This window comes from Lethenteron reissneri, chromosome 30 (genome assembly GCF_015708825.2).
Source record: "Lethenteron reissneri isolate LAM-NWPU_2019-01 chromosome 30, ASM1570882v1, whole genome shotgun sequence".
NCBI classification, from domain to species: Eukaryota; Metazoa; Chordata; class Hyperoartia; order Petromyzontiformes; family Petromyzontidae; genus Lethenteron; species Lethenteron reissneri.
This window is the reverse complement of record NC_083808.1, coordinates 765248-783326: the sequence shown is the minus strand read 5'-3', so window position 1 is coordinate 783326 and position 18079 is coordinate 765248. Positions and strand designations below refer to the sequence as shown.

The following is an 18079-nucleotide window of genomic DNA, read 5'->3' as shown; positions in this document are numbered from 1 at the left end:
GAGCCGGCGCTCTCACTGGGCGGCGCAAACCGCCGGATGGGATTTGACAATAAATACGATCTAGATGCTGGCGCCGCCGATAAAAACACCCAACCGCCAGGGATTTTAATTGCAGCGACATGAATAATTTAGCGGTGGCGTGCGGCTTGTGGCGGTTAAAGTGCACCGCCGCTCCGCCCAACAGGAGGAAGCGCTAGCTGATCGCGTGATTTTAATTTAATTAGGCTGGGGTGGTTACAAGTAGCCAGCGCCGTTAATCTCCCCGTGCTGGCTCTGCCGAGTTGTAATCAGTTCGGCTTGCCACGCCGCCCGTGTCCTCTTTCTCCGGTCCCGTTGATCGCTCGCGGATTTCTTATCCCACCGCTCGCTCCGTTTGCTCGCCACGTGTCCCTTTCATCCCTGTTCTCTCGCCTTGCTCATTCCCCCGAGTTCCATCGCTCGCGTGATGGGGCTCTCCGCTCGTTCCCGTCACCTGTTCAGTGACTCGTGTCCCGTCCCACAGCTCGCTTCTCTGCTCCACCGCTCGCTCGTTCGCTCACCCTCTGTTCTAGCTTTTGCTTGCCACACGTTGCATCACTCGCGCATTGCTCGCCCCTTTACTCAGTCACTCACCTCACATCCCATCGTTCACTCATTAGGTCACTTACACTCCCTCACTCACTGACTCACTCACCATTTCATTCATTCACCCGCTCACTCACTAACCCATTCATTCATTTGCCCACACACCCACTGACCCGCTCCCTTGCTCACTCCCTCGCTCACTCACTCTGCTCGCCCCAGAGTTGGGAGGCCCAGCCTGGGTGTTTCTGTGCCACCGCTGCCGATGAGATTCGCCCCACAGTCCCCCCCCCCCCTCTCGACCGATGTGTAGTGGCAGCAGCAGCAGCGGTGGTGATCGCGACCCAGACATGGCGCGCTTCCCGTGGTGTTTGTTTGTTTGTTTAGGCTGCAAAGTAACGGCCATGACGACGGTCATAATAATAATAATAATTATATTTACACCGACGTTACTTCACGGCCACAGTTTGTAACTGAGTGGGGTTGGGGAGGTGGGGGGAGGATGTGGTGGTTGGAGGGGCACGGCGATGATGATGATGATGTGTGTGATGTACCAGCGTTGGAACGCGGTGGGTGAGATGGGGCTGATTGAGCCCCGGGAAGGAGGCCAAGGCTGTAATGGGAGCCGAAGGAAATGCCGGATTCCGGGGAACACAAACATCCGCCTCGCGTATTTTGCTGCCCTCAGTAACCTTGGCGTTAAAATAATATCGCCTCTACTCCACGCGAGCGGTGGAGCAGCGGTTAGCGCGCCGTGCCATGGCCGCGGCGACTCGAGTTTGATTCCCGCTAGCGGCCAACATCAGTGGGACGAATATCCAAACCGGTTCTAGGCCTCCGCTAGGTCGCTCATGGTTAACTCATGGAGAATGTCAGCGTAGCACTGCTGTTGCCCTAGGCCTTCAATGAGTACCTGGCACACTTTCCCTAACAGTCTGTTGAAGACTATATGGGGAGATCTTTGTCTTTGGAGCCGGTAGTGTAGCGGTTAGCGCACTGCACGACGAACCCCTCGACCCGAGTTTGACTCCTGTTCACAACCAACATGGGTGACGAATAGTTGGACCGATCCTGGGCCTCCCCTAGGTCGACTCAAATGAGTACCTGATGCAGTGTGTAAGCATTGGCACTCGGCGACAAAGGCGGCCAGGCATACTTCTGGCCAAGAATCCCCTCATGTGCATCAAACGTCTGTTAAGGCTCCATGGAGGATCTTTATTTTGTGTGTGTGGTGCTACGAGGACCGCCGTCGACGTGCGTGTGTGCATGTGTGCGCGTGTGCGCGTGTGTGTGTGTGCGTGCGTGTGTGCGCGTGTGTGCGCGTGTGTGTGTGCGTGTGTGTGCGTGTGTGTGCGCGTGTGTGCGCGTGTGCAGTATGCGTACGACGAGGACGTGGGTGACGTTCTCGTCGACTTCTCCGTCGTTTGGAATGGAGATTTCGTCATCGACAACCCGGCCGACATCAAGGGTGAGTCGCCAATTCCGGGCGGGAGTGCCAGGCGCGGTTCATCACCACCACCGCCGCCACCGCTGCATGCTCGTAGGACACGCTCCTCGCGGTGGTACATCTCAGCCGGCCCTGCGCAGCGCGACCTGCACGCAGCATCGGCCAGCGGCCCGCCACGAGGAGCCTAAGCTGCTCCCTAGTTTTGCTCAATCAACCAACTTGCTGATGATTGATCAAAGTCGAGATCTTTACCGTCCACTGTGACGCAAGCCGCACGTTGTCGTGTTTCGTGGCTCCAGTATTAACCAGCGCGGTCACTGGGGTTCCTATAATTAGTTGGTGACGCGGAGAGCCACCCGCAAAGAGTATTGCTCAGGAGGGACCCGCTACACTGGGATGTTTGGTCAACAGCAGTTACACAGCGTGTGCGGGTTTAACTATGGGAGGAGGAAACCCGTCCACAACAGCGGGAGGTCATACAAACTACACACGGACAGGATGCCAAGTTGGGAATCCAACACAGGCACTTGTGGCTGCGTGCTACCGCCGTGGGCGCCCAACGGGTTCGAACCGCGACCCTCGGCAACGAGCGGCGATCGCGCCACGGCCGCCCTCCCCCGGCGATGCTTTCCCGCGCGGACGCCACAAATCACGGAGAAATACCCCGGTGAGCCGGGAGCATCCTTAATTGAAAGTGGGGGGCACCCTTATCGCCTCGATTGCGTAACGCGCATCGCGCTCCGAGTTAAAAATAGGAAGATCGCCGCACGCTAATGGTCCGTGGTTAATGGCACTCGTATCAGATGGCGAGCTCCGTGTCGCGTGCTCTTTTGTGCCGAGCTTTAAGTGTGCGCGTGCATGCGTGCGTGCGTTCCCATCCCCAGCGGCCTCTGAACTTAAATTTTCCATTTGCCCACGCTGCAGCCGGCATCAACAGCGGCGCGTGACGGCGTGCGGGCTCGCCCGCGCCCATAGCGTCTCAAACACAAACCGCCAGCAGACCGCCAGAAGTCTGCCAGCAGCCTGCCTTTGCGCAGGCAGCATACGCGTGTGCACTGACACACACACACACGCTCATGCGCACGTGCGCACACGCGCACTGAGACGCACGCACAAAAAACCCTGAAACGCGATCGACCCCGCGGCCGCTGACGAACGGGCGTCTGGCCGCGGCCGCTTGCCGTGCCGGGTTAATCGGGATTCCCGTCCACTTAGGATCCATCTCGCCGTGACGGACGATGGGGAGCGGCGGTGTCCTGGGACTCGCGGGGTCGGAGGTCGCGCTAAAACAACCCCCGCACGCGCAAATAAATAAATAAAGCCCGCGTAGCCGAGCGCCGAGCGGCACGCGGGCGTCCCAGCGGCTCGCCGCCGCCGCGATCGGCTGCGGCCGGCGTAGCCACCGCCATCTCTCGCTGGCCGTGATTGACTCGCACGCCACTCTGGCCCTGCCGGCGTGGGACGCCGGCGCTGGTGGGCAGCCAGAGGAGGGAACCACGTAGATGGAGCGGAAACACTCCGATATTTCAGAGGAGCGGCACTCTTCATTCCAACTTGAGGCCAATCGAACAGGCAGCGACCTCGTCGGTCGGTCTCACTTCTCGGCCGCATATCAATAATTACTTCTTATAGATCCAGCCCCACGGGAAAGAGGAGCGCAGCAAATCCACGCGGACTGCGAGATGCTCGTCGCCTTGGAGGGAGGCCTTCGTCCGGCAGTAGATCGATCGTCGCCGACGATGAACATGAGCGTCGTTGCCTCCATGTCTTGGGCCGCGCTGCGAATTTGGAGTGGACGTGGCAAATGGTTGTTGTGTTCACGTGGGCGTGCATGTGTTCACGTGGGCATGCGTGTGTGCTTGTGTGTCCTGTGTTCACGTGGGCGTGCGTGTGTGCTTGTGTGTGCTGTGTTCATGTCGGTGTGTGTGTGTGCTTGTGTGTGCTGTGTTCACGCGCGTTGCGAGCAGTGCACCTGTACAAGTGCTCGGCCGCGCGCGACAGCTGCGGCCTGTGCCTGAAGGCCGACGCACGCTTCGAGTGCGGCTGGTGCAAGGGCGAGGAGCGCTGCACCCTACGCCGGCACTGCGCCGCGCCCGACCTGCACTGGCTGCACCGTGGCATGCCCCTCGCGCGCTGCGCCCACCCGCGCATCACCGAGGTTCGGCACCGCAACGCGTCTGTCCGTTCGCCCACCGCTTTCCTGACGCTGCGATGATTGTCACCCGCACCCACCACCCACTCACGCGTCGCTTGGTTGTCCTTCCCCCGCACCTGCGATTAGCACGGTTGTCGACGTACGGTGCAAAATTAATTTCAACATACGTACGTACGTCCGGTGACCGGCACACAGCACACGGCACCGTGCCAAACCGCGTCCGTCCACCGCTCACTGTGCATCACCGTGGCTTAGCCGCACGCGCTTTGATCTTCCCAACCTGCGCGTCGCTCGCTGAGGTTCTTGAATCGATCTGTGTGGAGTTTGAGAGTGCTGTGTAACGTGCCCTGTAGCACGACCCTCCTGAAAGGGAGTCCCAAGGCTTAAGACTCGTTGTGTTATTGGCATTACAAACGCGTGCCCGCAGCACGCCACAACATCGCTCAACATAAACCGCGCACCACCGCGCACTCAGACCGGTCGTGCGGTCGCCGCGGTTCGGCGGCAGCACTTAACCGCACGCCACGAGCCCACCCCCTTGCACGCCCCACGTCGCCGACTCCGGCTCCGTGCTCCGCGCTCCGCGCTCCGTGCTCCAGTCTCGGAGCAACGGCACTCTGCGGCCACTCGTGCACGCGCGCGTCCATGCACGGGCGTTGCCGGCTCTTACAAACTCGAGGGGGTGGGCAGACGGGCGGGCGAGTGGTCGAGAGTGCACATCGAGGGCCCAGCTGCGGTCCGCGTGCCAGCGCCGCGCGGCGTTGCCGCGGCTGGAGCCGCCGTCGCGGCTCGCGCACGACGCGTCTTGCCAGCTGGCCGTCGCTCATTTGCGTGATGAGCGCCGTTCGCCGGCTCTTGCCGGGTTAAGCGAGTGAATAATTGATAAACCGGGAGGCGCTAACGACGCGGATTGTTCGGCCGTTGCGCAGCGCGCTGCCGGTTAGCGCCGCGGGCTTTCGCGCCGCCTCTCATCGTTTTCTTTGATTCGTATCACGGAGTGGGAAGTCGCGCTTGGAAGCGCGCGGCGCGACGTCGCCCCGCCCCTCCCCCCGAGCAGAAACGACCCCGCGGAAGCGGATGTCGTAGAGCCGTTCCGGAGGTCCTCCTCCGATTGCACCCTGGTACCCACGCCGGCGGGCATCGAGTGCCCACTGCTCACCCTGCCGTCGCGGTGCCCACGTCGCTCCACGCGCAAAATTGTACTTGCGTGACGCTTCCTTCGGTCGCATCGGAACCCGGCACACCGCACGCCCCACGAGCCGCCGGCTCAAGTTGGTTCTCATCAAGCCCATCAACTGTCGTCACCGTCGCCACGATGGTCGTCATCGTCACGAGAGGAGAGTGCGCTCGCGCAGGCCGCAAGCAAACCGGCACGACTCCCACTGCGCAATCCATTCTGCCGCTCGCCGACCGACCACGCGGATAAATATACGGTGAGGAATTAAGCCCCAGGGGCTACTAATGTTAGGGCAACCGCACAGCCCCCCCTTCCCCCCGCCCCACCGTCTCGCCCCGCCCCCCGCTCTCTGTCATGACGGCAGCCGGCGACAACGTGAACGATTCGGGGGCGGACGCGGCGCAGCTGCTGGCCGTGTCCACGCGCCTCTCCCTCGTCTGTGCGCTCACGGCGCGGCGGCGTGGGGCGGGGGGCGGGGGACGGGGGGCTGCTACGCGCGTGTGGGCCGGAGCCGCCCTCCTGGGGCCGGGGGTGCAGGCCCTCCGCACCCCCCCCCCCCACACAACTCCCGCAACGGGGCCACCGGCAGCAGCCATGTTCAATCCGCTGCTGGACGAAGGCCTCCCCGAGCCATTGCCGTTTCTCACGATCGCGCGATGCAGCCCGGCCATTGTCGCTCGCCCTCGACAACCGATCTCGAACCGCCGCCTCCACCGCCGCCGTCAGCACCGCCGCCACCGCCATCAATGCCGCAACTTCGTCACCGACGCCGCTAGTGCTGGCGCTGCCTCAGCCGGCCAAACGGATGGTGCACGTGCGTGGCCGCGCGTCGCTCGCTGACATTTGTGCCAGCGGGCGCCACGCGGCGTGCCCCCCACGGGCGCCACGCGGCGGGCCCCCCGCGGGCGACGCGCCGAGCCAGCGCTTTTTAATATTTATTCCTCCCCACTTCCTCGCCACCGCGCGGCCCCAGGCGCACGAGCGCCGAGCGCCGCCCGTGAATAATTAATCCTCCGGTCCCCAGCAGCAGGGCCCACTTTACGACACTGAGGCGCCTGCCCGCGCCTGCCACTGTGGGGTCGTCCGTCTTCGAGAGCAGGAAGCGGGGGTTGACAGCGATTGCCCAGACGCCAGTCGGCTTCTTGCTGCTTGCTGGTTTGTTTTGGAGTCTCCACCTTCTGGGAAGAGATCATCGTCCGCACCGTCGTCCTCGTACAGGCGTAACAGGTGGACTCCACATTTTTGCCGTACCGCCTTCTCCCGGCAGAGCCAGGGTACGATTCCTCCTCGACGCCCGCCCGCGGGAATGTGGGTTTCACAACATCCGTGTGCGGTGATCCACCAACCCTCGCTGCTGCCTCCACAGCGCCGGGTGACAGGCAGCCACGTGGAACTGCATAGCCACGGCGGTGGGAGTGGTGGCTTCCTGCGCCGCTGCCGCCGCTGTGAAGGGGCAACGGCCGTGCAGACTCTGCGTGCTGCCGGAGCCATCCTTGAGGCTCATCTGGCAGCATGGAGAGAGCGCCGGCACCCTGGCACGCCGCAGGAGACGGCGCGGCCCCCGTCGCAGAGGCGTGCGGCCGGGTTGAAAAAAAAAATCTATTTGTCAAAAACGATGACTGCTCGTCCCCCCCAGCGAAACAAATTGTGGTGGGGGAGGGGGGGGACGTCCTGGCACCCCCCCGCCCCCCGATGACCTGGATAGCGATTGCCATTGTCACGATCGCTAATGTCGCCGCATTACCCCGGTCGATTCCGTGACAGATGTTTGTTTTCACAGGCGTCATTTGCAACCATCGATTAATTTTTTACATATTTCATTTCATCATTGTCATCGTCATCGTCGTCAACAACCCCGGTGCATGGCTTGATGTTTCGTGTTTGTCCGGCTGGCTCAAGGCCGTGAACGGGAGATGCACATAATAGCAGCCAATCGTGTTGACGTTCGACAGATATCAAGTAATTCACCAAAAAGTTTGTTTACTGAAGGTCCGCGACCTGACCCAGGCAGAGAACAAAGCGGATTGGAGGAGAGGAAAGCGTCTCTGAGACGGCCGCCTCACTGACATCTGCGAGTCGCAGAGCGACAGACGTTGCCCATTTCGGTTGAACCCCTGTCTCCCCGTTGCTGTGGGCGCCACGTCGGTTCAGGGAGCGTGCCTCCTTGCGCGACTTGAGCCGCGTCGACGGCCGGGGCTTGCGGTGACGTTGGGGTGGAGGCACGGCGGGGGGTGGGTGGCCCTCTCCCCCTCTCTCTTCCCCCCTCTGTGCTCTTAGGCAATGAATGTCGGCTGTGCGTGGTGCCAGCGATCGAGGGCGTGCATGGCGGTTCCCACTCGGTCGCCTCGCGTCTCCCCCTCCACCCTCTGCAAGCATTCGCGTGCGACGCTGCCTCTGCTGCTGCTGATCATGACGATTACGATGCTGCTGCTGTTGCTGTTGATTAGAATCGAATTGCGGACAGCAGCAGTAGAGAAAGGAACACTTGGTGACCGAATGGAACTCGCGCCGTCCTTGCGTGCGTGTCTGTTTTCATCGCGTAAACATTTTATAATGTTTTAAATGTTTAATTATGTTGATAGAAAGCCGAGATTGGGGTGCGCGGTGCCAGCGGACGGCGTTGTGCAATGACTCCTTCTGGGTCTTGTTGTTCTTTAAACGCCGTCATTACGGACATTAGGGGGGGGGGGACATTACCCACGCAGGTCTTATTAATGTTTCCCGTGGAATTCAGAAGATTTTGGGAGGGGTGGGGTGGAGTGGGGGGATGTGGGTCGGGGGGGGATAGGGGGTGGGCTTGGCAGGGTTTGTTGCCAATGGAAGGGCAGTGAGGGCACGGGAAGTGAGGGATACAAAGGCGGCCGGGCGTGGTGCTGGCCACCCACCCCTCGTGTGCCGTACTGCCCTTCATAGGTGCTGTTGCTCGCTAAAAGCCCCGACACTTGAAGACTGTACGGGGCGTGTGCGGGATTGGGTTCCATTACAAGCTTGCTACGCAAGTGAGCTGCTAGACCATCTCGAGGTGTTATCCGAGTGAGATATTTGAATTAAAAAAGACAACAACACAATGGGCACGACCCGGAAACCCGCCGTCGGGGAGCCGAACAGCAGAGCCGCGAGGCCCTCCGAGTCGGGAGCAGCGCTCCGAGTCGAGAGGAGCGCTCTGAGTCCGAGGGCTTGCAGCAGAGGGCCGAGCCTGGACAGACACCCCCCGCGTAGCGTCCGCAGACCGTCGGGGCGAGCGCCGTCAGCAAGCGTCTGCGACGGCCGGCACGGCACATCTCCGAGCCGATGTTTGTTTTAATGCTACACCGCGTGCTCGCTTAGGGTTGAGTCGACCTACGGGAGGCCCCAGACCACCGTGAGCGGGTATCGAACTCGGGTCTCTGCCAAGTTCGCGGTGCATGGACACACAGGCACGCACGACACTCGCCGCTCGAGTGAGGTGCGTGGAATCTGCCCTTGAGCTCATCCAATTAGGGCTCTGCTCATAATTGGCTTCTTTCAGTATCGATTCTCGCCATGATTACAGGAAGCTACGGTTTAAACGGCACCGGTTTATTGTTGTTAGCGGTGTAAATGTGTAATTAATTAATTAAATTGCCACACAATTAGCGGCGCGGATTCTCGGCGAGAGAGCAGCGGTGCGCGGAGAGGCGCCTGCCGGGAGTGACAGCGCGGGGCCGAGCGAGGAGCGCGCGGAGTCGAGAACGCACGCACACGCAGGTTGGCAGAGTGGAGGGGCACTGCGAAGGCTCGCGGAGGCCTCTATCCAGCAGTAGATAGATCGTGACCGACACGATTAACGGCGAGAGCTGCAGAACCCAAGCCCCGGCCGGCGGCGCCGGTTCATCACCGAGTCCCCTGCTCCTCCCGCCCCTCCCCCCGCCCCTCCCCCCGCCCCTCCCCCCGCCCCTCCCCCCGCCCCGTGTCCCCCCGCGAGAGGGCTCGTGATTTATTCATGTCAACGGCCGCTCACAAAAACCACGCGCACGCAAATATATATAAGTACGTTGACCCGGAGCCCTCGCGGCGTGCGGGCCGAGCCGCCCGCGGCCTCTCGCATCGCTCGCCGCGCCGCGGGTCTCGTTACCGTAAGCGGCAAACAGGCGCCGAAACGCAGAAATAATGAGACGTACGGCCGGGGGGGGGGGGTAGAGCGGCCCGCGACTGGCCTGCTCTGCGTACGTCGAACTTGTTTCGCACCGCACGGAGCCGACCGACCGAGCGGCCGGCGGACTGAGATTGCATGAAATGAAAATTGCGGCGGCGCGACATCGCGAGCGGGGGGAGCCGGCGCTGCCAACTCCTTCGCGCGGAAAGCCGTCAATCCAATCTCGAGCGGCTGCCACGTTAACCTCGCGAGGCTGCCGGGAGAAGATCGGGCACGGCCGGTCACAAAGTAGCGGAGCGGAGCGGCGTTGCTCGGCGCTCCCCGCCGCGGACACGGCGTTCAATCGCACGCCCATTTTTGATAATTTTGAAAACATTTTGCGGCGATAGAGGGTCCCTGGCGCGGCGCCGGGCACGCTCCCAGCCCCGCGTCGCGACCTCCTGCCAAGGAGGCGCTCGGCTCCTCTCATGGTTTTTTGTCGCGACACAAAACCTCAAGACAAAAACCACAGAGTTGGCAACGCTGAGTAGGAGGGGGGGGCAGGGAGTGGGGGGCAGGGCGAGGGGGGCAGGGCGAGGGGGGCAGGGCGAGGGGGGCAGGGCGAGGGGGGCAGGGCGAGGGGGGCAGGGCGAGGGGGGCAGGGAGTGGGGGGCAGGGCGAGGGGGGCAGGGCGAGGGGGGCAGGGCGAGGGGGGCAGGGAGTGGGGGGCAGGGCGAGGGGGGCAGGGCGAGGGGGGCAGGGAGCGGGGGGCAGGGCGAGGGGGGCAGGGAGTGGGGGGCAGGGCGAGGGGGGCAGGGAGTGGGGGGCAGGGCGAGGGGGGCAGGGCGAGGGGGGCAGGGAGTGGGGGGCAGGGTGAGGGGGGCAGGGAGTGGGGGGCAGGGTGAGGGGGGCAGGGAGTGGGGGGCAGGGCGAGGGCGGCAGGGAGTGGGGGGCAGGGAGAGGGGGGCAGGGAGTGGGGGGCAGGGAGTGGGGGGCAGGGAGTGGGGGGCAGGGAGTGGGGGGCAGGGAGTGGGGGGCAGGGCGAGGGGGGCAGGGAGAGGGGGGAAGGGCGAGGGGGGCAGGGCGAGGGGGGCAGGGCGAGGGGGGCAGGGAGTGGGGGGCAGGGTGAGGGGGGCAGGGAGTGGGGGGCAGGGTGAGGGGGGCAGGGAGTGGGGGGCAGGGTGAGGGGGGCAGGGCGAGGGGGGCAGGGCGAGGGGGGCAGGGCGAGGGGGGCAGGGAGTGGGGGGCAGGGTGAGGGGGCAGGGAGTGGGGGGCAGGGTGAGGGGGGCAGGGAGTGGGGGGCAGGGAGTGGGGGCAGGGTGAGGGGGGCAGGGCGAGGGGGGCAGGGAGTGGGGGGCAGGGCGAGGGGGGCAGGGAGTGGGGGGCAGGGCGAGGGGGGCAGGGCGAGGGGGGCAGGGCGAGGGGGGCAGGGCGAGGGGGGCAGGGCGAGGGGGGCAGGGCGAGGGGGGCAGGGAGTGGGGGGCAGGGAGTGGGGGGCAGGGCGAGGGTGGCAGGGCGAGGGGGGCAGGGCGAGGGGGGCAGGGAGTGGGGGGCAGGGCGAGGGGGGCAGGGAGTGGGGGGCAGGGAGTGGGGGGCAGGGAGTGGGGGGCTGGGCGCGCCGGTGGGTAATGCACTTGGCGTGCATGCCGTGAGGAGTTGGTGCAAAGCTGCGTGTGTCTGTGTGTCCGTCTTTCCGTGTCTATTTTTTCGTGTGCTTCTGTGTTACACGTGTCCGCCCGTGTGTACGTGACCGTGTTGACCCGTGCTTGCCTGTTCTAACTCGCATGCAAACCTTTCTGTGCTTTGCCGTGATATTCGCGTGTACGTAAGCGATCCTCCGACCTGCGTTTAGCGCGTACTCGTGCGTACCGGTGATCCGTGCGTACCTGTCGCCGTGGTAACCTCTGGTCCAGTTAGTGAGCTGGTGCACCTCTCACCTGCCCGTACCCGTGGTTACCCGCGATTGCCCGTGCGCTCGTGCATCCCCAGGTGAGCCCTCTGACAGGGCCGCGCGAGGGCGGCACGCTGGTGACGATCCGTGGGGAGAACCTGGGCCTGAGCTTCTCGGAGATCGGCCGCCACGGCATGGTGATGGTGGCAGGGGTGGCCTGCCAGCCGCTGCGGGACCTCTACATCCCCGCAGAGCAGTACGTGTGCATGTGCGCGCGTGTACGTGTGTGCGCGCGTGTGTGTGTGCGTGTTTGTGCGTGTGCACGTGTGTGTGTGTGTGTACGCGTGTGTACGTGTGTGTGTGTATGTACGCGTGTGTACGTGTGTGTGTGCGTGTGCGCGCGTGTGTGTGTGCGTGTGCACGTGTGTGTGTGTATGTACACGTGTGTACGTGTGTGTGTGTATGTACGCGTGTGTACGTGTGTGTGTGTGTGCGCATGCGTGTGTGACATGCTGGCCTTCATAGGTGCCCGCTAACAGCATGTTCAAGCTCGAGGGGGGATCTTTGTGTTTGCTTTGCGTGTGCAAGTGTGTGTGTGTGTATGTGCGCGTGTGTGTGTGTACGTGTACGCGTGTGTACGTGTGTGTGTCTATGTGCGTGTGTGTGTGTGCGTGTACGCGTGTGTACGTGTGCGCGGGTAGCGTTGGCGCAGTGTACCCCAGTTCGATTCCCGCTCATGGCCAACGTCGGTTACAAATTTTCGTACCGGTGCTGCGCCTTCCCTAGGTTTACTCAGCCTAAAATTAGTATCTGAAAGACATCAGCATTTCAGCACTGGGGAGACAAAGACAGCCGGATGTGGTGCGGCTACCCACGTTCTCGTGTGCTGTGCTGGCCTTAATAGGCACTCTCTAACTACACTTTCCCCAACAGCGTGTTAAAGGCTATGCGGGGGATCTTTGTCTCTGTGCGTGTGAGAGCACTTTTCCCAGTGAACTCGCCGTGACACGGAGGATCTAATTGAAGGCAGCGGTGCAATTTAATCCAATAAACCAAAACCCGCTCTGCCTGTTTGGACGCAATATTTTGACTCAATATCCCACCCGCAGTTCTCCTTCCGAGTTCGTAAATTGATTTAGAAGATGAAAAAAAAACCCAACCGAGGCTTTCATTTTTTGCGGCGGCGGCGTCGTTACGAATCGCTCCACGGCCAAACAAAACCAAGAGTGGCGATTCGACCTGGGCGCACTTCCCGCGGACGCTGAACTCAAAACGACGGTGACGTTTACGTGCGCACACAAAGTGACGCAAACCGCAATCGGCGTCGGCTGCGTCGTAACAGCAGCGGAAGATGTGCGGCGCGTTAATGGCCGCTTTTACTTACCCTCGATCCCCACGCCGTCACAATAGAGTGTCAGCTGCTGTCCGTTCGACCGGCCTGATGATAATTCGCCGCTCGCGGAAATCGATAAGTGGGCCGTGTCCGGCGTCGTCTTCTTCATTCCGCTGTGGGCGGCGGCGCGCTGCCCCGGCGAGGCGCGGTGTAATCGTTCCGAAATCCGATATTCGCCGGGAAAGGTCATGTTCCCCACCTCGGGACCCCCCTCGGGTCCCCCCCCCTCGTATCCCCCTCCCCTCCACCCCCTTCCACGCTCGTCCACGCTCGTCCACGCTCGTCCACCCCTCGCCGCTCTCACTTCGCTCCTCGAAACACTCGGCTGAACTCTCTGAACAAAGCGCCCCCCCTGCCGCCAGGGGTGCGGGCTCCAAACGGATCATTGTTCCCGCACGCACACACGCGTGTCTGTGCGTCTGTGTGCGTGTCTGTGTGTGTGTGTCTGTGTGCGTGTGTGCGTGTGTGCGTCTGTGCGTAGGGGAGCGGCGGTTAGCGCGATGCGCTACGAACCCGGCAATCCCAGTTCGATTCCCGCTCACGGCCAGTGACAATTATGTGAATCGGTCCTCAGCCTCCCCTAGGTCGACTCAGCCTTGAATGATTTCCTGGTTTGGTGTGTTAAACAATAGTGCTCGGGAGAGAAAAGGGGACTCATCGGTGCTCGCCAACAGCTCTTGCCCCACCAGCGTGTGTAGGCTACACGGGGATTGTTGTCTTTGTGTGCACGTGCTGCATTTTGTGCACAGCACACAGAAGCATGCACATCGATGCAAATGTTTTGACGCCCCTTTTAGCGGGCTGGAGACCAATGTGGCCTAGCCACATGATCGCTCACTTACCTGCTCACTGACTCACCTGCCCATCTTTTCAGCTACTCAATGACTCACGAGTTCCCCTGCCCACCTGTTCATGGCTCAGCTGCCCACGTACCTACCCGACAGGATACTAACTCACCTACCCCACAGTTTACTCTCTCGCCTTACACTCAGTCCCGGCAGCTCGCTAACTGACCTACTCACCCACCCACCCAACAGATCACTAGCTTCCTAAACAGCTCGCTGACTCACCAGCTTACTCACTCACCAGCTCACCAGCTCACTCACCAGCTCACTCATTCACCAGCTCACTCACTCACCAGCTCACTCACTCACTCACTCACCAGCTCATTCACTCACCAGCTCACTCACTCACCAGCTCATTCACTCACCAGCTCACCAGCTTACTCACTCACCAGCTTATTAATTCACCAGCTCACTCACTCACCGCTCACCAGCTCACTCACTCATCAGCTCACTCACTCACTTACTCACCAGCTCACTCACTCACCAGCTCACTCACTCACTCACCAGCTCACTCACTCACCAGCTGACTCACTCACCAGCTCACTCACTCACTCACCAGCTCATTCACTCAACAGCTCAGTCACTGACTCACCAGCTTACTCACTCACCAGCTCACCCACTCACCAGCTTACTAATTCACCAGCTCACTCACCGGCTCACCAGCTCACTCACTCATCAGCTCACTCACTCACTCACCAGCTCACTCACTTACTCACCAGCTCACTCACTCACCAGCTCACTCACTCACTCACCAGCTAACTCGCTCACCAGCTCACTCACTCACTCACTGACTCACCAGCTCACTGACTTACCAGCTCACTCCATCGACCAGCTTACTCACTCACCAGCTCACTAACTGGACCAGATCACCAGCTCACCAGCTCACTCACTCGAACCTTGACGTGTGCTGGGCTCTTGTGCAGAGTTTGCACCGATGTCTGGGCCCCCCCCCCCTCGTTTTGAAGTCTTCCCGCGGACAGCTTATTACATTATTTAGCTGCTTAGCTTTCAGTTTACGTCTCAGAGTCTCCGAGCATCTTTTATTTATGGCCAGTGTTGATATGTGTGCGATTTTAATGTTCTTTGAAACAGATACGCACAGATGTATTCCCCCATTCTTAAATGCACTCATCTGTCTCATAGATGTAAACAATAACAATTATAATGTGTTATCTAAAGGGCAATAATTGCCCGCTATTTATCCAGGACAGCTTAACCGAGTCTCAAGACTCGCCTTCAGGAGGGTCCTGCTCCTACTTCACTGGAATATTTGACTCCGCGTGGAAGGGAAAAACCGGAGACCCCGGAGACAACCCAGCAGGGGGGGTGGGGAGACGCTCAGAGCTCCGCACAGATAGATTCAATAATCCATTGCTGTACTACCATCTTATAGCGACCCTCGCAGCCCAATGCTACAGCTCTGGGTGCTTCCAGGTAGTGTCCCACCCACGTACTAACCAGGCTCAACCCGGCTTCTCTTCAAATATCTGATGAGATAGGAGAGTACATTCATCATCACCATCACCCATTATCTATCCACTGGTGCTGTAATGATGAGCACGTAATGATATTACTCGACTTGAAGTAGGGTATAACCACGTGTAGAGTAATGGGGTCACGTCACGCCTGCAACAATATAGGGGTGCTAACATTCACTACTCACCCACTCACCCTGCGTCGTGAATCCTGTGGGCAGGCTCGCAATCTGATGGTTGTGAGTTCACATCCTGACTGGGGGGGAGGGGAGGAGGGGATTTCACTCAGCTCATCATCTCTCCGGGGCGATAAAAATCAGCATCACCCTGTGGGCGGAGAGACTCGGCCCTTCCATAGGAATGTCGAATTCCCACCACCAGTGGCTCTGCATGGCTGTGAAGAGACGAGCCACGCTGGCTCAGAGTGTCGTCTCTCTCTCTCGAGCGGCAACCACTCAGTGGCTCTAATAGCGGGAGAGGGGATGGTGGTGCCGCGGGACCGCAAGGCAAAGGTCCACCCCCCCCCCCCCCACCTTCAGCTCCTTGCCCTTTCTCCTGCGGTGAGAGACGCTCCCTTGCGGTGACAGCCGTCGCTGCACAGTCTGGACGGATTCTTATTAATGTATTATTCGCTTTACCCACATTCCACTCAAATAGTTTGAAGTTTTTAATCGGTTGAGAGCCCAAATTTGCCGAATGCGAAGATTGCACGGCAAGCCGCTCAATTGGGATCGTGCGCGGAGCGGCGATCTCCGCTCGCCCACAGGCGGACTGACGCCCCCAGGGCGATCGCGCGGACGAGACTTGACGCTGGTCTCCTGAGTCCGCGCCCCGCCACGCGAACTCAACAGGAGAGCCTGGAGCCGCCGCCTCTCCGCTGCGCGCTCGCGACGTGCCACTCCGCGTCGTTCGGCACGGCGTCCGATGTTTCGATCCACGTGCCTAGAGCGTGAGCTCGCGAATCTCGCGCGCTTGGGTACCGTCGCGAGCGTCGGGATCGAGGCGCCTCGACGATAATGAGACCTTGACTACGATGAAGACGATGACAATGATGAGACCTTGACTACGATGACGACGATGACGATGATGAGACCTTGACTACGATGACGACGATGTCGCATCGACGACGATCCGCGAGGCGCGTTCTCACCGGAGCTTGTGCCACCACGCAGGATCGTGTGCCGGATGGCACGCGCTGACGGGCGGCACCAGGTTCGCGGGCACGCGCACATCTGCGTGGAGGAGTGCGTGGCGCAGTACATGGCTCTGTCCAAGCAGGTCTACACCTTCGTGGTATGTCCCGCACGCACGCACACCGCACGCCACACGGCACCACGTATGTAGGGTGCGGTGCCACGCGTGCGCACGGATTTTCCGGACCCCGTGGCTGGTGGGGGAGAGGTGATGAGTGATGGATGTTGGGGTCGAAGGGCGGTGGAAGCGGGGGGGGGGGGACGTGGGCCGGGTGCGAAGGGAGACGGAGAGGTGCTGGAGCGTGGGTGCGAAGGCGGCGGGTAAGGCAAGGACGCGTGATCTACGCGCGTCACAACCTCGATCGATGGCAATAACGCCAACGTCAATGGGCACGGGATTAAATACAGGCATGGATTTTTATAAAAACTGAAATCAATAACGGCATGCAGGTAATGTCTTCGGTTAAACCGCCACGTATAAATATTTCACAATCGCAGCGGAGCGGCTTGTGCTGGCAGGTGCCATCGGTCGCGCTGGCTCACCCTGCGCACCTCCTTCAGCTGTCGTCTCTCTCGCAGAAGCGTCTCGGATCCTCCACGGACCCTTTTGCACCGACCTCTCCATTCTCATCTCTCTCTGCTCCCCTCCACGCACTCTCCTACCTCTCATCTCTCATCTCACTCTGCTCCAGTAACCAAGGCTCTTAGTGGAAGCCCCTGGTCAACCTTCGCTCTGTGGGGGGTCGCTCATTCTCCTTTGCTGACCCCACAGTCTGGAACTCCCTTCCCGCAGCCATCCGTGCTGTCAGCTCCCTGCCCCCTGGTCAAGTTCTGGCTCCAGACCTTCCTCCTCTCCTCTGCCTGTGACCAACTGCTTCCCTCACACAGAGACCCATACACCCACACAGAGACCCATATACTCTCATAGAGGCCCATAGACTCACACGGAGACCCATACACCCACGCAGAGACCCATGGACTCTCATAGAGGCCCATAGACTCACACGGAGACCCATACACCCACGCAGAGACCCATGGACTCTCATAGAGACCCATAGACTCACACAGAGACCCATAGACTCATACAGAGACCCATAGACTCACACAGAGACCCATAGACTTACACGGAGACCCATAGAATCACACAGAGACCCATAGACTCACTCAGAGACCCATCGACTCACACAGAGATCCATACATCCACGCAGAGACCCATCGACTCACACAGAGATCCATACATCCACGCAGAGACCCATAGACTCTCAAGAGTCCCATTGACTCCCACGAATGGACATACAGAGCCATAGACCTATAAAATAAAAACACCTGACTCTTTCTCTACGATATGTTGACAAGCGGTTGCATTTGCACGCTGTGTAACTCCACGTCGTGGTGTATCGTGTTCCTGCATGGGGAGCAGCGGTGCAGCGGTTGGCACGCTGCGTGGTGCTGTGCACCCACCCCCTCCTCGTGTGCTGTGTCGACCTTCATAGGTGCTGCTCGCTAACAGCACTTGCCCCACCAAGACTACACTGGTTATCTTTGTCTTTGTGTGTGTGCCCCTCTGCCACCCCCCCACCCCCCCCCCCAGCAACCCGCGGTGCGCACGGTGGCGCCGGCGCGCGGCCCCGTGTCGGGCGGCACGCGCGTCTCCCTCCACGGAGTGCACCTGGACGCCGGCAGCGCGGTGCGGGTGGCGCTGGGCAACGAGAGCTGCGTGCTGCGCAGGTGACGGCGGCGAGGACGGCACCGCCGGATCAATCGGGGCGCTCGCCGGGCCCCGACGGGCGTCGTCGTGGAGACGGGAGGGAGCGTGAGCGTCGCCGCTGTTGCCGCCCGTGGTCAAATC

The 18079-nt window shown here is 61.0% G+C and overlaps 1 protein-coding gene across 1 annotated transcript in view; it reads left to right on the top strand.

Annotated features, from left to right (window-relative positions):
- Nucleotides 1–18079, top strand: part of LOC133349347 (plexin-A1-like) — a 131876-nt gene that overhangs the window by 87296 nt on the left and 26501 nt on the right. Inside the window, exons 11-15 of the mRNA XM_061562699.1 lie at nt 1936–2029; nt 3976–4166; nt 11423–11580; nt 16210–16330; nt 17822–17958. Of these exons, the coding sequence (XP_061418683.1) occupies nt 1936–2029; nt 3976–4166; nt 11423–11580; nt 16210–16330; nt 17822–17958 (701 nt within the window). The remainder of the gene's footprint in view (nt 1–1935; nt 2030–3975; nt 4167–11422; nt 11581–16209; nt 16331–17821; nt 17959–18079) is intronic.